General features: G+C 35.2%; 1 protein-coding gene across 3 annotated transcripts in view; it reads right to left on the bottom strand.

Moving 5' to 3' along the window:
- Positions 1 to 15,456: 15,456 nt before the first annotated feature.
- LOC131047668 (uncharacterized) overlaps positions 15,457 to 22,537 on the bottom strand; it is a 29,736-nt gene continuing 22,655 nt past the window's right edge. For all 3 annotated transcript variants that reach the window (XM_057981479.2, XM_057981473.1, XM_057981466.2), the window contains exon 5: positions 15,457 to 15,772. In XM_057981479.2, coding sequence (XP_057837462.1) covers positions 15,650 to 15,772 — 123 coding nt within the window. In that variant the 3' untranslated portion in view covers positions 15,457 to 15,649. The remainder of the gene's footprint in view (positions 15,773 to 22,537) is intronic.

Genomic DNA, 22,537 nt, shown 5'->3' with positions numbered 1-22,537 from the left:
CTTAGCACCCAATTGAAGATTTCGAACAAAGGAAGGGGAGCTGAAATTGCGATATTTTTTAGATTTAGGAATTTTGGTAGCAATGGCTTTCCCTTTAGTTTTAGGGGGAGATGAAGTGGGAGAAAAGTAATCATCGTCAGTGTCGGTGTGGTAATCGTCCTTTAAGGACTGAGAATCATCTGAGTCAACAATAACCTCAAGGGGGAGGAAGACACAGGCGACAAATATTTAACATATATAAAAATAAGAAGGATCAAACCTTCATGCAAGACAGGGTTTTTGATAGAATCCTTCTTATGTTCAGTGATACTAGCATTCAGTGAGGACGCAAGAAAGAAGGCAAAATAAATTTTCACCTTATGCTAAAAGTGGATTAGGAGCGCAAAATGATAAGCAAAAGCTCTGGTATACCGCCCATCGATAGTAACATACTCCATAAGCACCTTCAAGACATCGCCTTGAATGGTCTTAATCTTTGCAGTATTATAGCTAGTTGTCTTGTCTCTTACTATGTCTTTCTTCTCCTTCTCTTTTGGGAAAAGCTTAACCGCCTTTTCAGAGAATTTTTTGTCTTTGTAAAACTTTGCCCCTTCGGTTGAGAGACCAATGACAATTGTAATGAGGTCCTCATTCACTGCAATTTCCCTTCCAAGAAGCGTAACCAACCCCTTATTGTAATTTTTAACAAACCCTCTCGTCACCTTGGCTTTAATCCCATGCAATTTTTCAATGTAGGTGGTGAAACCACCTTTCTCTGAGATTCTCCATATACTTATTATTTTTCAGGACATTACAGTCCATAGGCTCCACTCGTTTTAGATCCCCACCCATTTTAATACCACCATTGTACCCAAAAAGAAGTCTGCAAACGGCTAAAGCACAGAAGTTTTTCAAACAAGAAATGGCCCCAAACTGAGAATGGATGCAATAAGAATACAATCACACCCCGAAAGCATGCGAGGAGAAGGCTCTAGAATAGTAATAAATGAAGACTGCTCGTGATTTGTCCCTCGCACCATACTCACAACTAATAATCATTGCAAAATGATATTACAAGTGTGGTAGTTGTTGCACCAAAAGATCAACCTGTTAATGCCCGATACAACCACTAGACTTATAAAATCTATAGGAGGCGGTTAAGCCATGTCACGAACCCGAGCGTTGCATTGCACAGCACAAGGAGACCAAGGGTGCACACCTTGAAACAAACCCCCTAGCGCAAGCGAGGGGTTTGAACCTGTGACCAAACTCTGATACTACTTGCTACAAGTGTGGTTGTCGTTGCACCAAAAGATCAACCTGTTAATGTTCGATACAACCACTAGACTTATAGAATCCACATTAGGCGGTTAAGCCATGTCACAAACCCGAGCATTGCGTTGCACGACACAAGGAGACCAAGGGCGCACACCTTGCAACAAATGAGTCATGTCCAAATAAGAGATAATCATGGAACATTAACTTCTCAGTTGGTTAGGCTATCCAACCTTATTAACCCCCTTGCTTCATCATCTAGATGGTCCCCTTTTCGCCAAATAATTTTATCATGGGCTTTAACTCCAAGGTTGGCAAAATGTTCTGCAACTTTATTACCTTCCCTATAAGTATGGGAAATTTGACACTTATCAAAAAGTCAATAATTTTATGAGATAAGCCAATCCAATTAGCAATATTCCATGAAGGATTCACTTCTTTTTTGAGGCACTAAATTAGATTTTTGGAATCCCCTTCAATCCACACCTTAGTGCAATTTATTTCTTTAGCAATTAAAAGGACCTGATAGGCTCCAATGGCTTCAACAATGTGGTTTGTCTGGAAAACCAAGGGGAGCGCCACAATAGAAATACAATTGCCACTTCTATCCTTGATCACTCCCCCACACCCAGCAGAACCTGGGTTACCCTTTGCCACCCCATCAAAGTTAATTTTTACCCAACCCGAAGGAGGCTCATGCCAGCTAGTACCATCACGCTACTTTCTTATTGGCTTGAAAACTCTGGCAATATCCATTTGAATTTGCCAAGCATTTGCAACCTTATAATCATAATCAATGCAACTTTGAACCTCATTTCTCAACTGGGCACTATTAAGACAATTAAAATTTTCCTTCACAACTCTCTGGATTTTGTGGAAAACGATCTCAGCTGATAATGTAGAGTCTCTAAAAATTCTATTGTTTCTCTCTTTCCATATGCCCCAAACAAGATGAGGAAGGGTATAAGACCAAAGTCTTTTCATAACTTGATTTTTGCTAGGAGCTCTCTATTGAAGGAACAAATCCGGCATAGTGGAAGGGAAGACCCAACATAGATCCCATAATTGAAGCAATATCCCCCAAATTTATTGAGCAAAGGGGAACCCAATAAAAAGATGGGAAACAAACTCTACATCGGCCATACAAATGAGGCCGATGTTGGGAAGATGTAATCCCTATTTGCATAAATTGTCAGTAGTAAGGATCTTATTTTGGAGAAGAATCCATGTAAAGATATTCACCTTTGGGATAAGGTTTTCAATTCAGGCCTTATCCCAAATTGGGCTTGAGGAGTTATGATTCTAAGAGAAAATAGCAAAGCCAGAAGAAACCAAATACAAACTAGAAGGATTAGCTTTTCACACCATCAAATCATCTGATTGGTCCACACATGTCGAATTCAGGAAAATTTGAAGAGGGCGTAACTCAGAACTAATCTAAACCAGATTAACCCAGCAACCATTCCTCCAATAATCCACTACCATGTGACCAAATCTTCTAATACACTCTTCTCTGAAGGGTTTGAATGAAGAGTTGAGATAAAGATGCTCATTTCCAATCCAGAGATATTCCCAAAAATTGATGCTAGAACCATTACCCAGCTTCCAACCAGCAAAGAATACAAAATTACAGGATGAATTACAATTGTACAATGAGGTTCTTATAAAGAAAGAACAAAGCTAAATTTAGGAGAACTAAAGTGCAAGAATGAGGAGCTAAATAAAGAAAACTCTAGCTAAACTAGATGCACAACTAAAATAAGAACTCTTAAGTGAACTTAAGCAAAAAAGCATAATTAGTTGTTAAAAAACAACTAATAGCTAAATATGCTCTAACATTGAAAACTTCAAGTCTAAATGGACTCAAATTTGTGCATTTACCCAAATATCTCACTAAGTTGCAGGTCAAACTAGGTCCAAGGCTAAGGGTCGGGTCCCCAAGCCTTTGTCTAAACTAAAATCCAAAGCAAAAATTAGTGCTTGAGTTCAATTTTTTTGAAACTATTGTTTATTTTTTTATATTATAAATGACTTATATAAACATAAAATACAACTTTAAGTATAAGAAATGAAAAAGACATATTGAAATGTGACTTATACTTAAATGTTATATTTCATGTATAGATAAGTCATTTACAATAAAAAATAAATAAACAATATAGTTTCAAAAAAAATTGAATTCTAGCACTGATTTTGGTTTTGGATTTCATTTCAGACAAAGGCTTGGTGACCCGACCCTTAGCCTTGGACCTACAACTTGAAGGCCATGTCAGTATCCATACAAAATACTAACTTTAGATATATATATGAAGACCTTTTCTACACAATTTAAAAATAAAAAAAACCATTACAAAAGAGATTGTGTAGATTCCAAATATGCAATTTTTAAAAAATTGGATTATTTTTTTATTTTTTAAATAATTTCTAATGAAAGAGGTCCATAAACTTGAAATAACAAAGTTTCTTATTTTTTTAATAACTTTTTTATTTCCATTTTTTTTGAATTACAAAGTATATGGCATCAAATTAGAGACAATTCTATACGTGTTCAAAAAAAAATTGATAAAATTTAGGTCAAGTTATGCTTGTCATACACAAGGCTTTTTCAAAACAACAATTATGCCTAATAAAAAAACTGCAAAAAACAAATATTTAGAGAAAAATTACAAAAAAAAAATCCTCATTAAAGGTGACTTTGTTACAAATATTTTTCCAAAAGGATTTAGAAAAATACTTTCATTTAGGTCAAATTATGCTTGTCCTTCACTAGCATGGTATGGTCCTGAAAAAGTGACTTTTAAACTATAGGTTTTATAAATGTCTATTGAAACTTAATTTGTATCATTTGAACATTAAAATAAATTACATATTTGAAAACTAGAATTTGAGAACTACATTTACTATTTCCGACTTTTACTATTTACTAGATGAGTGTAAATGAAATGCAAATAAAAAATAAAAACATTCATTTAAAATAGTTATAAGAATTATGCTAAAAAATGTTTTAAAAAAATTGTGATAGGAACTATGTAGACTACTAGAATAGTCTATTACATGTATTGTGCAAATTTTTAGAATTGTACTGACTATTGAAACAATCTACTACAAAAACTTTGTTGTAATCAAAACAACAATTGATAAAGTTATATATAATAGTCTAAACTATGTAAACATGCTGCAAATAACACAAGATAAATGATTAATTTAAAATGTTCTATTTAAATAAGAAAATATAATAATTTACAAACTACAAAATAAAAATAAATATATATGAAATAATTAAATAAAAACATCACTGACATTTTTTAAGTGGGCCCTTCCTCTCCATCTTCACAGTTTCTGTAAAAATGCTAAATACTCTTCAAAACAAATGTTTCATATATTCTGATTTATTCTTAAAAATATGACACACTTTCCTCTACTATTTTTTCTACTATATTGCATTTGCACTACTATCGAGCACAAATTATTTTATGCCATGTGAGTATAAAAATAAATCGTCGGCTATTATAACAAGCTAACTAATATCTAGTACAACAAATAATCAATGAAAAATGGATAGTATATTAATGGGCTAAAGGAAGTATATTCTCTCCTCCAATAACATGCTGAAAGATTTATTTTCCAAAGCTAAAATGAAAACCAATATTAGTAAACATAATCAAATATGTATTTCATCTTATTTTATTTAAAAACCATATTAAAATATTATTTATGTATTTTTTTTATTTTTTTACATTTTTTCTTTTTTCTTTTTTCAATTTTTATAATTTTTCCTACTTTTATCATTTTTTAAAATGTTATACGTAGGAGGTATCATAAAAATTTATTTCCCAACCTATGAGCTATAAAAAATAGATGAAATGATATGCAAAATGAATGATTATGAAGATTGAAAAATAATAGATATTATGAGAGGATAATTAAGGGTAATGAGAAACAAAGGCGATAATGGGTGAAAAGATGACTAATTTGAAAGATGTATCTCGCCCCAATTTAGAAGGATGATCGTCTCCAAAAAAACAAGGAAGAGTTAGGTATCAATGTTGTTTTAGATGATTAATATTTAAAAATAATAATAATAAATCTTAAACATAAAATAATTTTCAAAAAAAAAACTAATTGTTCTACTACCAATTTGCATGTCCATTTGTACCAATATCTCATAGCCAAAGTAATGCAACAAGAGTGAACATCCAACAAGGAAGGAATGCATGAAATATCTTTGTCTCACTAAAGCACCATGGATCATATTGGTGGTAGTTAATTATTCACATTTGATAACACCTCAACTAAACATGTAGTAGTTTGCACTTGCTATAGATGATCAAAATCATGTTGACCCCAACAAACGAGAGGACAACTACACAATTGAGCTACAACAAATGCAATAAGCACTTAGAGAGAGTAAAACAACCATGGAAGCAACTAAGTGTACCTAAAAAATGATTATCCCATAGAAAGAACACAAGTAATTGCATTTTTTCACTTTTTAAAATTTTGATAACAAGTGACCACTAGCAAACTAATTTTAATCACATACTGCTTAGTGGTACTGTGAAAACAATTTTCACCACAAAGTAGAATTTCTTTGAATTCCAATCCGCTAAAAACCGGTTTTCAAATTATAGTGTTTAACAATGCCCAAAAAATTTCATTGTTAGAATTTATTGCTTTTTTCATTTTTTTTTTTAAATTTCTATATAATAGATCAAGAAGAAAGAAAACTCTCATATGTGTGTTGAAGTGATACCATGAAAATCTGAGTTCATTCTAAACCCCTTTAATGGAAGTCAAAAAACTTGAAATGATGACTAGCAATAAAAAATATACCTTCATCAAGATATATCATGTATCTTTGCATAGTACCATTGGTACGTACAATCATGATATCATTCATCCCATGCTACTATCTACAATAGTTAGATGCAGAACCAAGGACAAGGCTGTGTAGTGAAAATGCCAATGATTGTCTCCCAACTTATCCAATATATCCATGATACAATTTTAGGTAGGTGGATACTCAATCCCTATAATGGAGCGTGATAAATTGTATTAGAATGTGCTCAAGCTTCTTTTTCAATAATTCAACTTATTTATTGGTATGTGGTTTGTGAAAAATTAACCAAGAACATAGTATTGCAAGAATCATGGTTCTCATAAATTATGTTGCAAATTATCCTCCACATGGTTTAGTATCAAGAATGGTGCAAAAAATAACTCATGTCCATGAATGTTGAATAATTTTCCCGATAATCTTCTTGTGATCTCCAAAAGAGAAACACAAAGGAAACTTGTTTTTCACCATATAGTTAGCAAGACCAACAAAATGTAGACTCAATTGCTCATATTGGAAAGTGGCATCAAATAGTATTAATATAAAAGTGTTGGATAACCAAGATTAAAAAAAGTTCGTAAATATATTCTCATGACCAAGCATATAAATATAGTAATGTTTTTAATTAAAAAAGTAGCAAAACAAGGGTGCTAACCTTGTACAAAGACATACCAAAAATGCCACAAACAACCAGTCAAGAACATGTCAATGATAGCAAAGGCCCAAACAGACCACTTACAACACGCACGACAACTAGTAACCGACATCAAGGGTGGGGAGAAAAAACATCCACAACTTGGGGAAGAGTTTGGGAGGAGGAAGAACGATCTCTCCTTCGTCAATGAACAATAGTCCAAGCGATGATATTATTTGGAACACCATCACAAGGGGGATCAAGAGGGGGAATCCAAGCAATAAATATAGTAGTGTCAGATTTGTGCAGTATTATCCATTTAATAACTCTACCACTAATAACTAGTTTATTCATTAAAAAATGAAGGGTAGAGTTATTGATATGAATACATATTTGATAATGGAAAAATAAATGAATAATATATACTATTACAATGAATGCTTGCGTATAAACAATATAATTCAATGCTTGTGACTCTAGTAACACAATACAATGTTTAAGAGGCCATCAAAAACCTTCTTGGACCATTGAAAAATGGATTAGTAAATACCTAAATATTCTAAGGACCTTTCAAAAATTTTATATTACACATGTCTACCATGAAGCGAATGGGCTTGTAGATTACTTTGCTAATGAGGGAGTTCGGGTTAATAATGAAAAGATATGGCACATTGGTGATCATGTAAATGCAGATGTTAATGCATTGTTGAGATATGATTTATTTCAAGCACGGAGAACCAACCCTTCTTGTGAATAATGATGTCATACCTTGAAAAGGCAGTCACTGCCATTATTAAGTGATGAGCTATGAAGTTGTGGAGTACTTTAATGAATTGCCTCATACCTCCACACGCTTTTTGGGTGATCACTAATATTTTCTAGTGTATTTTCATTTTGCACATAGATCTCTCTGTCATTCTTGCAGCCATGGGTGGTGAAAGGTGAAGGGTCAAACCTCTAAATTGTAAGGAATTTAGAAAAGATGCCACTATTTGGAGAATTCTAGAACGAGGGGGCCTTACCCCTTTCATTGAAAAGCTTCACGGCTTTGATGTCAATGTCACCAGGAAATTTGCCAAGTGGGTGAAGGAGGGGCACATTCAAATGTTTGGAAGGGACTTCGAGATTGATGAAAAATTGGTTGCGGAGGTCACTAGTTCGTCTATGGAAGGGGCCAAGTTTTACAAGGCTAGGAGGATGTCAGATGTGGCAATTAAGAAATTCCCCAAAGACGACAAAGAAAGGAAGAAATTGGCCAAAGTCTCGAAACACAACTATGATACGAATAATATCAAAACCATTTGGCGCTTTGTGCTTACTGTTATCATGAAATATATTACCCTAGATAGTAAGTTCACTAGGGATTTTGGGCATCATTTTGTTCTATTGAACCACTTTCGGCATAAGGTGCAGATTTCCTTTCCTTTTTTTTGCAAGCCTCTATTAATGTCTGCATTAAAGACCATAGGAAAAACAAGAAAAACCCAGTCCTTCATGGGGGTTTGTTGTTATTAATATTTAAGCATATAAAATCACAACTCTCTTCTTCTTCTAGCGTCTCGGATTCTTCATATGAAACTAAGGCGGAAGAGTCTAAGAGTCACTCTTCTGATGAGTGGAACACTGATTTGGAAGAATCTAACTTTGAGTTGAAAGCAAAAAAGAAGCTAGGCCAAAGAGCTAAGAGGAATAGAGATTCCCCTGTTACTACTACCAATTCTAATTCTAGGTCATCCTACCATGTCATGTTGGATAAGTCGATGCTTGTTACTAATAGGACTGAGAGAACTCCTTTTCCTAAAGACCTCAATGTGGACTCCCCTTATCTCAATTTGGATAGAGAAAACTCGAATGATATTCTTGCTATAGCCCGTGATTCTGCAATTGATTATTTCAGAATCCAAAAATGAGTCTTCAATGAAATCAAAGATTTATGTTAAGCTACATGCAATTAGCAGTAAACAGGACAACCGTTGTGCTAAACAGTGGAGTGTTGAGCAAAGGAAATCTATTGTTGAGTCAATGCAAAAGACTGTGAGCATTGTAAATGATCTCAAGAAAGATTGTGACGATAGGATTATAAATCTGGAAGAGAAACTTAAGAAGGATTATGATGGCAGACTGAAACAACTAGAGAATAAGTTCCAAAAAATCAATGACAACCTCATATTTGTGGTGACCTACAGCCATAAAGTGGTTAAGAGCTCAACAGAAAGCATCAATACTATGGTTGGGAAACTTGAAGGCCTTCAACAAGAAGGGATGATGGTTGATGCAAAGTTGCTTGAGAAGATACGGGATGAGAACACATGTCCTTCCAAAAGGACTAGAGCCAATCTGTAAAAGAAAGCTACCAACCAAGACATTCTGGATTTGAAAAAGATTGCCCTCAACATGACTTAATTGGAAGTTGAAGTCGCGGAGGCTTTTAAAAATTTGAATTAGGTTATCTTTGGTTTGTTGTCTTGTTTCTGGTTTTTGGCTTTTTGTTGTCTTATGGAAGCTTGCTTTAATTTGCCTCTCTCTTTAAGCAACATTTTGTAAAAAAGGTTTCAGGTCCCCTCAAAACCTCTTGGTTCCTTATTAAAAAACAATACAATTCAATTCTAACTATCAGATGAATGCATACCTTGATTTAGTCCAAAGCTCACTCACATGGTTTTGGCAAAAGCACTAGAGCAACAATTAGTAGTAATCAACCAAGGATCTCCAAAATTTGGGGAATTTACCCCCTAACTTAACTTCATACTGCAAGATCATGAGATCATTACGACAATCCAAAGAAAGAATAAAGACAATTGATGGCACTTTAAGAATACTAGGGGCCTTGTTTGATGAATGATCATCCATATGTAGCATATTTTGTTTAGTCGTTAATGGATGCAAACCCATCTTTTATCTAGTTGTACTTAATCATAAAATTTATTATTGACGAACCTAAAACAATAAGTGTGTGAGGAATGTACCATAAGCCTCCCAAGATCTAGATGTTTGAGTATAAAAACATTTATAAATGATGGATCTTGTAACTTTTCATTCTTCATCTCATGCAGTTCTTGAATCGTTAATGTGTATATTTCAACACTTCTTATTGAATGATAAATTTTAATACATTTATGGTTTTAAAGATAAAATTAGGCTCATGTTGAGTTGTTTCTTTATGCGTGTGAATTCTCTCTAGAAATCATGATTTGCTAAATAGAAAAGAACTAAGTTGAGCATCTTCTATTTGATCATGTTGCCTAAAATAATTATACCAAAGTCACATCACTTAGCAATATTGATATATTTTAATTGAGATTCACCAATTTCAAGCATGTGAATGGAATGCAAAGGGATTCTTGAGACCTCATTATTATATGCAATTTGAACAACCTTATTAGGTAATAATTTATTAGGCACTCTAGTTGCCCTTGGTGGATATGTTTAAGTAGATGGTTCATGATATGAATGATAATGAAAATGGTAAGAATTGTTATGAATATAGAGTAAATGGTAATAAATAACATGGATATGGTAATATATATGATGTGTATTGTGTTTGTTGTGAGCATTCCTTTGCCATTCTTTATTCTTTTTCTTTCCTTTTTTGATTTTTTTTTTCTTCAAGTTGTATGAGGATTGTTTCCATTCACCATATCTACTAAGTCAAGAAGGATTTTGTGAAGAAAAATATTGCCTTCCTAATCCAATAGAATTATAAGCCATTTCAAAATCATTAAGTATACCTAGATCTTCTTGATTTGATTTCTCAAGTTGTCCTTCACTTACAATTGCTTCCCTTTTTATTTTGTTGAAAGTCATTTTCATATTGTATCTTCTTAAAAATGTCGTCTTCATTTTCTTGAGCAACTTGGCATGTAGACTTGGCTTCCTCCCTACAATAATCAAAACAACAAATGGGCAAATACTCATTTGTTAGTTTCTTTTCAAAAATCCATTCTCTCTCCAAGAATTCTTCAATTATTTGTTCTTGCTCAATTGTAGGAATAACATTTGTACAAGCTTGTGACTAATGTTGACTCGATCATCTAAGTTACATTCATAGGTAGAGGGGACATAAAAACAATACTTTGTGTCAACATTACTTCCTCACAATTTCTTCTTTGGTTTTTGAATTTGAAAATGGTTGTCTAGGTGTTGCCAAACTCATTTTCATTCTTCTCTAGATTTCAAATTGTTCATTTTTAAAGCACTTTTTCTAAAAATGATGTTTTTGGACTACTGCAAATGCATCATTTTCATGCTTTTGTGTTTCTTCAAACTTGCTTCTTTCTTGTCAAATAAATCATAGCAAGTGTTGTTGATATATAAGTAAGTTTACTGCTTAAGATCTACCTACAAACTCTAATCATGCATCTATATGATTTAAAACAACACAGATTGGAATTAATCACTTAGACAAGGTCAACAATTATGTGAGTTTTCTTCCTAACGCATTGGTCCTAACTCATCTCATCAAGCTGAAAGGCTTTTAACACCTTTCTCTAACAATAACATCAAAATTACAAGGGAGAACTGAGGTAGCAAATAGTAGATTTAATGTTTAATAACTAAATTTCAGTTTGGTCTACGTGTCAATCTAAGGGTGTAAACTTGGAAAAGGCACAATGTGCTATATATGCAAGGGTTGCAAATAGTGAAATGAGTGTAGATGAAATGCAACTAAACATAAATAAACATATTAAAACAGTTACAAGAATTCTATAAAAAATTGTTGTCAAAATTGCTATAAGAACTACGTAAGCTACTAGAACAATTTGCTACAAGAACCATGCAAATTGTTAGAACAATGCTAACAATGCAGGCTGCTAGAATCTACTACATGAGCTGTGCTATAATGAAAACAACAATTTATAAAGTTATATATAATAATTTAAACTAAATAAACATGCTGCAACTAATACAAGATAAACAATCATTTTAAAATGTTCTAAGTGAAAAAATAATCTAAAAAAATATAATGCTTTACAAACTACAAAATAAAAATAAAATTATATGAAATAATTAAATAAAATCATCACCAAAGTTTTATGAGCGGGCCCTTCCTTTCAGTCCACATTATGGTTGTAAACATGTTGACTACTCCTCAAAACAAGTGCTTCATATATTCCAATTTAGTCTAAAAAATATTAGATACTTTCTTTTACATATTTTTTCTAACACTGTTACATCTTATGCATTATTCTCTCATATCTCCACTCCTCATTACATTGCTATAGCTCTATTTTATAACATTTTCTCCTATTCTTGTGCCATCTCTTATGACATGATGTAGGACAAAATATTATGGCTTGTGGGTTGGATTAAAACTAACCACAAGTATAGGAGTTTGTTTTGCCACAAAAATTGTTATTTCTTTTTGTCTACAACCATCACAACTTTATTAATTGTAATTGTGAACAACATATACTATTTCATGTCATATAACAATAAATAACCAGCTATTTTTTATTAAAAAGAAACATTAGCTAGGGCGCCAACCCTTTAACATAGTCAAAGACTATTAAAGAAAACATGTCTAACCATCTACAACCCAGACCCAACACAAGGAGGGGTAGGGACACCCGAGCCTTGACAAGGAGAGGTTTGAGGGGACAAGCAGGGCCTCCCCTTCCACCTGCGACAAACTATAGTCCAGGCGATACTGTCATTGGGGCCATCAAGAGAGTGATCATGAGATAAGGACCCTGTTAGGTTGCCATCATAAGAGCCATCAGAGAGCTTCTACAGAACGGCATCCTGTTGTTGTAGAATAGCAGGGGGTTGTTGCAGAACAACAACAGGTTGTTGTAGAGAGACATCTTCAGGAGCAGAATCAGTAGGTACGACATGGAACTGCAAGTCAAAGGCGACAGGAGTTGAATCCGTCAAGGCAGGAGGAGCCAATACAGTGGAATCGACAACAACATCAGCAATAGTAAAAGGCATCTCATCCTCTTGAGAGGAGCCAACCGAATCAAAATCAGCAGCACTGATGGTCAAGTGATCATTAGTAGCATCCTTCCACCAAGTAGCAACACCTTTGTGGCATGAAATAGAGCAGTCTGAAGCAAGATGACCCGTAGAGAAGCATTTCCGACAACAAAAGGGGAGGCCCTCAAAAACCAGCGGTTGTGTCCAAGGCCGATCCCCAACCATGAGAACCACATCTCCCAGGAGAGGCAAAGAGATGTCATATCAACTAGGATAGGAGCAAAGGTAGTGTGGCCCATTGAAAACGTTGCATCATCAACCTTTAAGAAACGACCAATGGAGTTACCAATAGCCTCATAGCAAGAATGCTCCCAAAAATGGAGAGGGAGATTCGGAAGGCGAACCCAAACTAGACGCACATTAAACAATTCAGTGAGAGGGTTGAAAGAAGTTGTCCAAGGCTTAATAGAGAGAGAGTGAACTCCCCAAGCCCACAACTTGCCCAGAACCAAATCCTGATCAACCGAAGATGTAAAAGAAGCAATGAAAAAGCCTTTAGCACGAAGAAAAAGTTCAATATTATGAGCTACCTAAGGCCTCCAAGAGTCACTCACCCAACGATGGAGGTCCAAAAGTGAAGGCCAAAGCTTAGAGAATTTGCACAGTAAAGCACAACATTGGTAGATCCCAATGTTGTCCACAACATCCTGCCCACAAACCACCACAGGGGAGGATTTGGCACAGGGGAGAGGATGAACCCCCTTGGAGGGTTGCGCAACAGATCTAGCCACACAAGCAAAGTTGTGCCTGCCAGCAAAGGAAGACCTAGGCGGGGCCTTAGTACCCATAGCATCAATAGTAGCCGATTGAGAAGCATCACCAAAAGCCAGAGAGTCCACAACAGCAACACGCACCGGAAGGGCATCCACGTGTGGCAAGGCACGGGTAGAGGTACCCACAACACCCACAGCCGAGGGCAAGACCCCACCGGGACGAGACCCAGCAGCAGTCGTGTGGGAGCCGAACACGGCAGGAGCATTAGCCCCCACGTGAGGGGGAAGGGGAGGGAACGCAGAGAGCGAAAGCCCTGCAGAGACAGCAGACCGAGCATCGTTCAAACCAGGGCGGGCGGGAACAACAGAAGCGACGGCCATAGAAGCAACTGTCGACAGAGCTGCACCACTGACAACCAGGGCATAGGCACCTACAGTCACCACGCAAAGGGAAAGGGAGGGATCGTCCGTTGCAGCACCCATAGCAGCAAGGGCAGAGTTCGAGCATTGGGTGGGAGGAGCCGTTGCAGGAGCCATTTCAGACATGTAGGTAACCATATTAGATCGGTATCGTCCGTTGCAGCACCCGTAGCAGAAAGGGCAGAGTTTGAGCATTATAAATAACCAGCTGTTATTAGCACAAGAAGTAATTACTTTAAAATAGATTAACTGAAATTATTCGCTGCCAAGTATATTCATGGGCTACAGGAAGTCTGTTCTCTCCTCCAATTGCATGTTATAAGATTTATTTTCCAAAGCTAAAATGATAAAAAATATTAGGTAAATATAATCTAAAAACTATATTAAATATCCCTTATATATGTTCAACCATGTGCAACAAAAATATTAAAAAGGCTACGATATGATAAAGAAATAGAACAGAAAATGTAAAGATTATGGTGTATGAAAGAGACTAAAATATGAGATAAAAATGGAACATAATGGCTCTCATCATTAATCTCAAGCTACTAAAAATTTAAAATGTCAGGTTAAAAGAAATTAGAAATAAGAAAATCAACTTAAACCTCACACATTAGCTTAACCAATATATGAAATTTTTTGGTCTGGAGCAAATTTGATATTAAACTACTGATTTGGACTCAATTTTGCATGTTACTCCACAAAGAATCCTCTCCATGTGGTGGTGCATGTAGTCGGTATAGTTATTCATCATTTGGGCTTGCATTTGCTAGCAACTTATACATTTAAAGCACTCAGTATGATATTGTTATTGTGATGTTCTCATTATAACTAATATTGAAATTTAACATTATTATTGTTGAAAAACTGCATGGCCAAGGTGTGTTCAGTTACAACTTTACCAGTAATACCATCTCTTACAGACTCTAAAAAGAGAATGGACATTCCAATGAGCAAAAATTCTAGTTCAGTTAAACCCTCTGCAAGGGCACATTGGCTATTGAAGAAGATGCATTTGACAGTAAATTAAAATCTTATCCAATAATATGATGGCAAACAATAGCAAGCACTGTCTACCATGAAAAGTCTATAGATGAACATCATTCCCTTTTTCAAACCCTTGGATTATATAACGATATGTATAACAAGCTATCACTTTCCCATAACGATTGAATGGGAATCCTCTGTGTGCTAAACACAGCAAAAATCTAATGGCTTCATTCAGATATGCAAGTCCAAGAAACTTGTCTTCCTAAGTAGTGCATTCTATCCCCTTAAGATATTACCATCCAGAAAAAGCATATAGATTGAATAGCATGCAAAAACATATATATACAAATGTAATAACTTGCTGTTCCACAAAACATACCCTGTAATCAGTTTCTGTTTAACTTTGTCATTCCAACTTATCATGGCTCGTCAGTACTCCCCATGCCTCCAACAACCAAAGGACAAGAAGAATATTGTGAAAATCAGCTCAAACATAACAACAGCATTATTTCTAAGATTAACGTGAGTCATGTGAACTAATAAAATAAAAGGATATCAAATTCTACAAGAAACTAAATCTCCCTCAGGAATGAAGAACAAAAGATTGTCAACATGGATGTTCCATCATAAAATTGTATCAAATTGTGCAGAAGGATTAATAAATTTTATCCAAACAAATTGTCAACATTCACCATAATACATTATGATGTCTTCATCATTTCTAGGCATATAAAGTACTAGAGCAGTGCCTTATCACAAAACAGATCGCTAGCCCATGATAAAACAAAGGATCTGTATCACCTTGAAATTCTAAAGATAAAAACTCTACCTTGTAACAACAATATTGGATTTTACTTCTGAAATACCAACTGGGCATTGACCTTTCTCATCATATTCCACAAAATCCCCTTCTAAAAAGTTTATGTCATTATACTTTGTTCCAGAAATCTGCAGAATAAATGTGTAAGAGATCATCAGAAATCAAAACAAATGTCTCCATGTCAACATGGTAATCAAGTTGCAAAGCTTATGCTTTCACTAGCTGCCCTTCATTCAAATCTAGCTGAAATAACTTCCTATATTGTTATGCAGACAAACTTCATTAGAATTTATTAAATACATGCATGAGATACCTACAGCCTATAAGCTACATAGTTTTGACTCATTTCTAGCATTAGCATCATATAGTCCCTTATTGAACTTTATTTTCTTAAAATAAATATTCAATTTTCACCCCCAAACTCACAAAGAAAGGAGCTATTTCCATCTAGTTGGTACAAAATTCCAGTTTTTATGAAATGAAATTGGCTTCTCAAACCAAACGATACATATGGTCCAGGATCCCTTAATGATCCTTACCAGTGATCCTTCATTTACAACAGGCAACAACTTAAGTATAAAAATTTAGCAGATGATTTTTTTGCAATGGCATATAAAATGTTGGAAGGGCAATACTGACCATAATAACAGATTGTCATGTGTCTTTATTGAAGATCATGGAGATAAAAACTCTAGGCTTGTCATGAGAGATGCCAATGAAGATGATGGTACTCAGAAATGAGGGAAAGATTTTGGAGATGAAACACCAGCTGCTGCTCAATCAGTCATGGCCAATTTACATTCAGATGTGCTCTCCCTAGAAGAAGTTATTAGTACACTATACTAGAGTTGCTTTGTTAATGCACAACTGAAATAGGAGATCTTTTGTTACCTCTCATGTGGAAGGTAAAGTGGTGACTATTGTGGTCATTGCTTCAACGATCACATCTCATAATTTTGAATAAGGAAATACACTTTGGCCAGTCGTTGGATGGCAATTATGCTAATCAAAAACTGTGGTTTTTGTGCCGCACATGGTCCCCATGGTTCCCTTATTAGTGGGATTAAACTTTAGTGTTGGATAGCCCAAAAGCTAGCTAATACTGTGTGGGTCCTTGGAGCTGATTCACAATGCTGAGTTGGGATGTTGACCGTGGAGGGTAGGATACAGTCCTTCACTTTGGCAAGGAAATCATGGAACAAGTCTAAAAGGATCCTCGGTGTGACAAATGTTGCATTGGGCCAAACACCTCTTGAACCAACATGGCACTACACATGATCCAAAAGATAAGGAACAAAACAAATCCAAGTGAAGCTTGATAAATTCTATGCAGATTCACATGGAATAACTTTCACCTCCAATAGAAAGATCTGTGTGTAGGCTTTGTCCATTAGAGAATCACATCAATATTACTTTTTTACTCATAATAATTGTAAATAAGTTTTTGTAAGTTGGATCGTCAATGTGTTCAAACTAAATGTTTCTCCTCGAGTCAAACTGGTGGCAAAGGGCCGTCAAAACAATATGGCATTCAATTCCCCTCACCCACTTCCTAAAGGGCAATAACAGTTCAACCTTACAATATAAAGCTGTTAATCATACAACAAAGTTTCTTAAAGTATGGGATATAATCACAAAAGCAGGAATGGGAAAAGAAAATCAGGTTCAATTCCAGCTTCTCCAAGCTAGAAAAGTCATGGAGATGGACTCTTTGAATGAGTTGAATCAAATGTCGGCAGTTAGTTTGATCTACAGCTCAGGATGTTTAAGGCAAGGAAAGCTAGAATCAAAAAGTGTATGCAATGGATAGATGAATGGAATGCATCCTCAGAATTCTTCTTCCAATACGTAAAGAGTTTTAAAAAAATGAGTGAATTTTAGCAATTCAGGAACCAATGCAAATCTCATATGGATGAGTGCAAATTTGCCATATCTTCCAAGAGGATTTACAAAATATTTTCACTTTCATGGGCTCTGATTCTTTCTGTGACACTTTTATGTAGTCTGTCAAACTGGTTGTGCATTGAAAGGTTGACACTTATGTTAGGGTTTATGTTCCCAAGGAAATAAAAAAAAATTAAAGCATTGGTGGATGCCATGAAGAAGCCTAAGAAATCTCAAGGCCCAAATGGAATTCCATTGAGTTGTAGAAGAAAATTTGGCATTCTGTAGGTATGTCAGTAATGAAGTAGACATATAAATATGGGGGAGCTCGTTAATGCAGGACTTACAAAGCTCGTCCCTAAATGTGCCAAAAGGTAATTAGTGGGAGGATGGCATCATGTAGCCGTGCCTTTTTTGCAAGACTAGCAAAAGCATTGGTCAGGCATATAATTGCTTGTCGCCCAAATGATAAGAAAGGACCAGAAGACTTTATTGGAGGGATATAATTTTCCGTTAGTTTTTAAAAGCTTTGTGAGCTTGATTGCATGTGTTAGTCTGGTCAAAAGGATGAAAATAGATTTTAATAAAGCTTAAGACAGAATACAATAGGGATTTAATTTTGAATAGTTGAATTGGTTACGATTTGTCCCCTTTTTCAATAGATTAGTAGAGAATCTGTTCTCAAGATTTTTGCAAAAGCTGGTGTTGACAAAGTTTTTCACAGATTAATCATTTACAAAGATTTGTTCGACAATGTTGTGTTTGTACCTTTTCCTGTGTGACTGTAGTAGATTCTCTTTCTTGTTTGTTGAAGGAAATTAGATTGTAAACAGAAATCAGAGGTGTCTCATCACCAGAGTTAGGCATCAATTTAATGTTGATGTTCGGCCATAAATCTTGAACTGACTCAAAAATTTGTGTACAGCATTGTTTTTTCAGATCAGACACATTTGCAGATGCTCTTAGAGTGGTGTTTAGAGAGGAGAAAAGATAGAAAGTAGAAACTTAATGATTGGTCCAAATGAGCATCCAAATTGACTGAACCAAAGATGAAAGCCCATAAAGCAAGAGGAAATCACCACTATGTAACCACTTGTGTGTTGTTGATCAATGAAAGTGAATAATCACAAGATTTGAGAAGATTCAAGTTTGGAGTAGCCTTGATCTCCATCTTAACAGAAACGTTAAAATTGCAGATAAAATCTCAGCAACGAAGCACAGGGAAACAAGTCTTTCGTTCAAACTTTTATAATACATTTCGCAGTGACACATCTAGATTCCATTCACCTTACATGACCACAATCACTAGTGACAGACAATCCTAACTCTATCGTGTATGCAAAAGACAATATTACGAAAAGCTTTTCAAGCTAGCCTGTAGTTATGTATATCAGTTCTTTTCAGATATCATATAGATAGGATAGCCGATAGACACAGTGATGAAAGAGATGTAAAAAATGGTCACTATAAGGTTCACTTCCTAAATAGATAGTGGGGAACCCAGGTTTTGTAGAATTAGATTGAGTAACGGCATGTATCATTTTTTCAATCAGACTTTTCAGAATGTCTTTCTATTGAGCTAAAGAGTTTATTTTTTGGACTAAGAGCAATGAGCTCAAGATTTTATCTTGGGATAAGGGTAATGGATAAATCTGACAACAGGAATGATAAGTTTTACTTTGTTGAAACCCTATTCAAAATCATAATTGGCATGGACATTCTTTTGGCTTATGTGTTTTAAAATAGGAATGGGCCTCAAACACTTTTGTAAGTACTAGCTTCTTTTTCTTCTTGAGCCTCAGTAGGATTGGCAAGGCCAAAGACTTGCTCCGTAGGTGTTTTGCAAGTTTAGTTTGTTTGGTCTGTCTGTAATTAGTGTAAACGAATTTGTAATGTTTGGTTAGTTTGTGGAGCCAACTATTTTGTTTGTTAATTTCTCGGCTTCAGGTTAGTAGTTCATGTTCAGTTGTCACAGTTCCAAATGGCTTTGTTCTATGTGACAACCTTTAACCCCCCTTTATATTTAATAATCATAGATAGGGAAAGCATTTGATCTTGGCATGGAAGCATGGGCTTCCTTAATGTACATGTATGCAAGCAAACTCTATTGAATAAGGCTTCTATTGTGTTATATTATGTTGCTCTATTTGGTAAGCTCTATTAGTTTCTATTATTGTAGTATGCAATTGATAATAGTAAACATTGGCATCGTTTCCCATACAAAGGCAAGTCAGATTCTTCAAAAATCAATGTTGGTCAAAATAATAACTGATGATAGTGGAAAGACAAACCACTAGATATAAATGAAGAGCAGAAGAACAATTGCACATTTGATTTTCAATATCTCTAGGGTGTTCTAGTACGAGAAGTTAGAAGTTAGAACACATGTGAAAAAGCAATCCCAACTACTTACCAAAGCGCCACATCAACAAAATGCAGCAGGATGAAGATGGGAGTTGTTGAGAGAATAAGAATGAAGTGAGAGCCATCCCACCAAAACCCAGAAAATTAATGTCATTAAGCTTGAACAAAGGTGGAAAGACCACAAATTGATCAAAGGGTAGACTACTAGATTAGACAATCTCTAAGACTGGTGCAACAAAGAGAATGATGAAGAAGAATATAGGAAGTAGTTGAAGAGAATCTATCAACACGATTTCAAAGGCAAAGTAGGAGTCAAGCTCAAAGCAAAAGCTAGGGTTGAAGGCATAAGTCAGAGTTGTAGTCAACAATGAAGACATCAGAACACTCAGTCAACTATGAACAGCTACCTACAACATACAAAGGAAGAGTGGGTCAAGATAGCTAGACATTTTCCCCTTCCAAAGAAGGGTGTGTGGATCTTGTAGACCAAGTTTAGTATGAATAATTGACACAAACTCCTCTAACAAGGAAAGTTTTCATTCTGAGATAGAGTTTGAGGAGTTCTTCACAAATGAAGAGAGGTGAGCATACAAAAGCAATCTTCATGGGATCAAATAGTTGTTGATCAAAGAGGAAATCAAACCAAAAAAACCAAGGCAAAGGATTGTAGTGGAGAAAAGAGAACCTAAGGGTGGTGCTAGTGTGTGGAACACTAAAGTATATGGAAGAGGCCCAACGAAAGGACTTGCAACCTAAAGATTCCATTTGGGAGCTGAACAGCATTCTATCCAAGTTTTCTCATATCAAGCTTTGAGAACAATTTTTTTTCAAGGAGGTGGCAATGTAAAGGAACATCCATTGTAATATATGTTTTAGGTATTAGTTAATATTATATTGGGTGCATATGCTTTGTAAGTTGCCCTTATGGTAAATTAGACTATATGTTTTTATCCCACATGCATGGGATAGTAGTAGTTGTCTTTAGCAAAGACTTTATGCACTGTAAATAGCACTTGCATCAAAAGGAGTGCAATAGTTACAATCTTACACCGATAGAAAATTATAGGTAAGCTAATACGTTAGAGAGTACTAAGCTAATCTGTTAGCAAATTCTATTTTTGTGACAATCAGAGTTGCATTAAACTGTCATGACCCCGATCATGTCATGTCCCCAACTTGACAATTAAAACCTTAATAAAGAAAATTGTCTTTTAAAAAAGACTTCACAATTTTCTGAATCAAACTCAGGAAAACAATAACGTAGACAAACAAGGAGGATGCACCAATCAGCTTTACTAATGATTCTCCAAGAAAAAACGACTATTCTCATTATACTAACAACAGCTATTAATGTTGAGGAACAATGGGCCCATTAATTTAAAAGGTAAACAACACAAAAGCAGCAATAACTAGTTAATTACACCAGCAATGGAAATATATTTAAAGATATAGTTAAGTGAATAAGAAAAGTTAGCACTTGGATTTGAAAGGGCATGTCTATTTCCTAAAGAGCAAGGAATGTCTCTCTTCATAGAGACATCAAGATATAAATGGAGAAGCCACAATGCGATAAGAGGGATGGCAACCATTTGGAAAAGAACAATCAATCCAGATCTGAATTTATATCAAGTGATCAGCATCGAACAGCCGACGGAGAACAATCGATCTAGAAGAAGCAAGTAGCTTCAGATTTGATGATGATAATTGGCAGGTTCATATACGTTTACAAATATTTAATATGATGCATAAAGCATAGACAATGATCTTACTGACTTGTCATCTTGGCTTTCATGTAGGAATGAATGTAATGAACACATTATATTTATATACTTCTATCCTTGCTACTATGATATTAGGTGTAATAAGTTATAGTGTAGATTCCTAATACTTCATCCACCCAACCATCTCATCATGGAAGGTAGAATAGAATACATATAAGGGATGCAAGTAGCACAAGGTTCCATTCAAGTAGAGCAACCCCAAGTGGGGCTAGGAGGCCGAATGGCGGGTGTCATTCCATGCTCTTGGGCTTGATGGAAAAGAATAAGCTCAAGGCGCCTTAAATAATGTTCCAAGGGACTCCATAATGAGGATAAGTTGTAAGGAAAGTATTATTGAATCCCAAATGCTCTCAATCATAAGAGGATGAATAAGGAAACATGGTAAGGCATGCAGATACAAGCGTTCCACTAGGTCCAGGCTGGATGTCTAGTGTGCCTACCACTTGGAGCCAAGAGGGTGAGCGTCTGCTCTTGGGCTTAGTGTGAAGATTGCTTCAGGCCAATCCTATCATGCTCCTTCATTCAAACTCTAATGTGATTAAATCTACCTAATATATTAGGATAATTATATGTAATGTCCCCTTTTGGGATTGCCCTAATCTTGCCCTTGTAAATATCAAAGTCTGCTATTTTTCACCCTTATTAATTCTGATATTAGATATTGATCCATTGACTTTCTTTTCTTCTTTGATCTTATGGATGGTTCCTCCAATTCCGCCTTCTCAATTGAATTAATCTCTTCTTTATATCTTCATTTGTGGGAAGTCACACCTCTTCATAAGAAATGAATCATCACTCTTCATTGCTGCCCTTTGAGAATAATAAATTATTCTTCAAATTGATCTCCCTTATTTTATCTTCTCA

The sequence above is a fragment of the Cryptomeria japonica genome, chromosome 4 (genome assembly GCF_030272615.1).
Source record: "Cryptomeria japonica chromosome 4, Sugi_1.0, whole genome shotgun sequence".
Lineage (NCBI taxonomy): Eukaryota > Viridiplantae > Streptophyta > Pinopsida > Cupressales > Cupressaceae > Cryptomeria > Cryptomeria japonica.
Note: the sequence above shows the minus strand (reverse complement) of the source record. Positions and strands in the feature narration are given on the sequence as shown.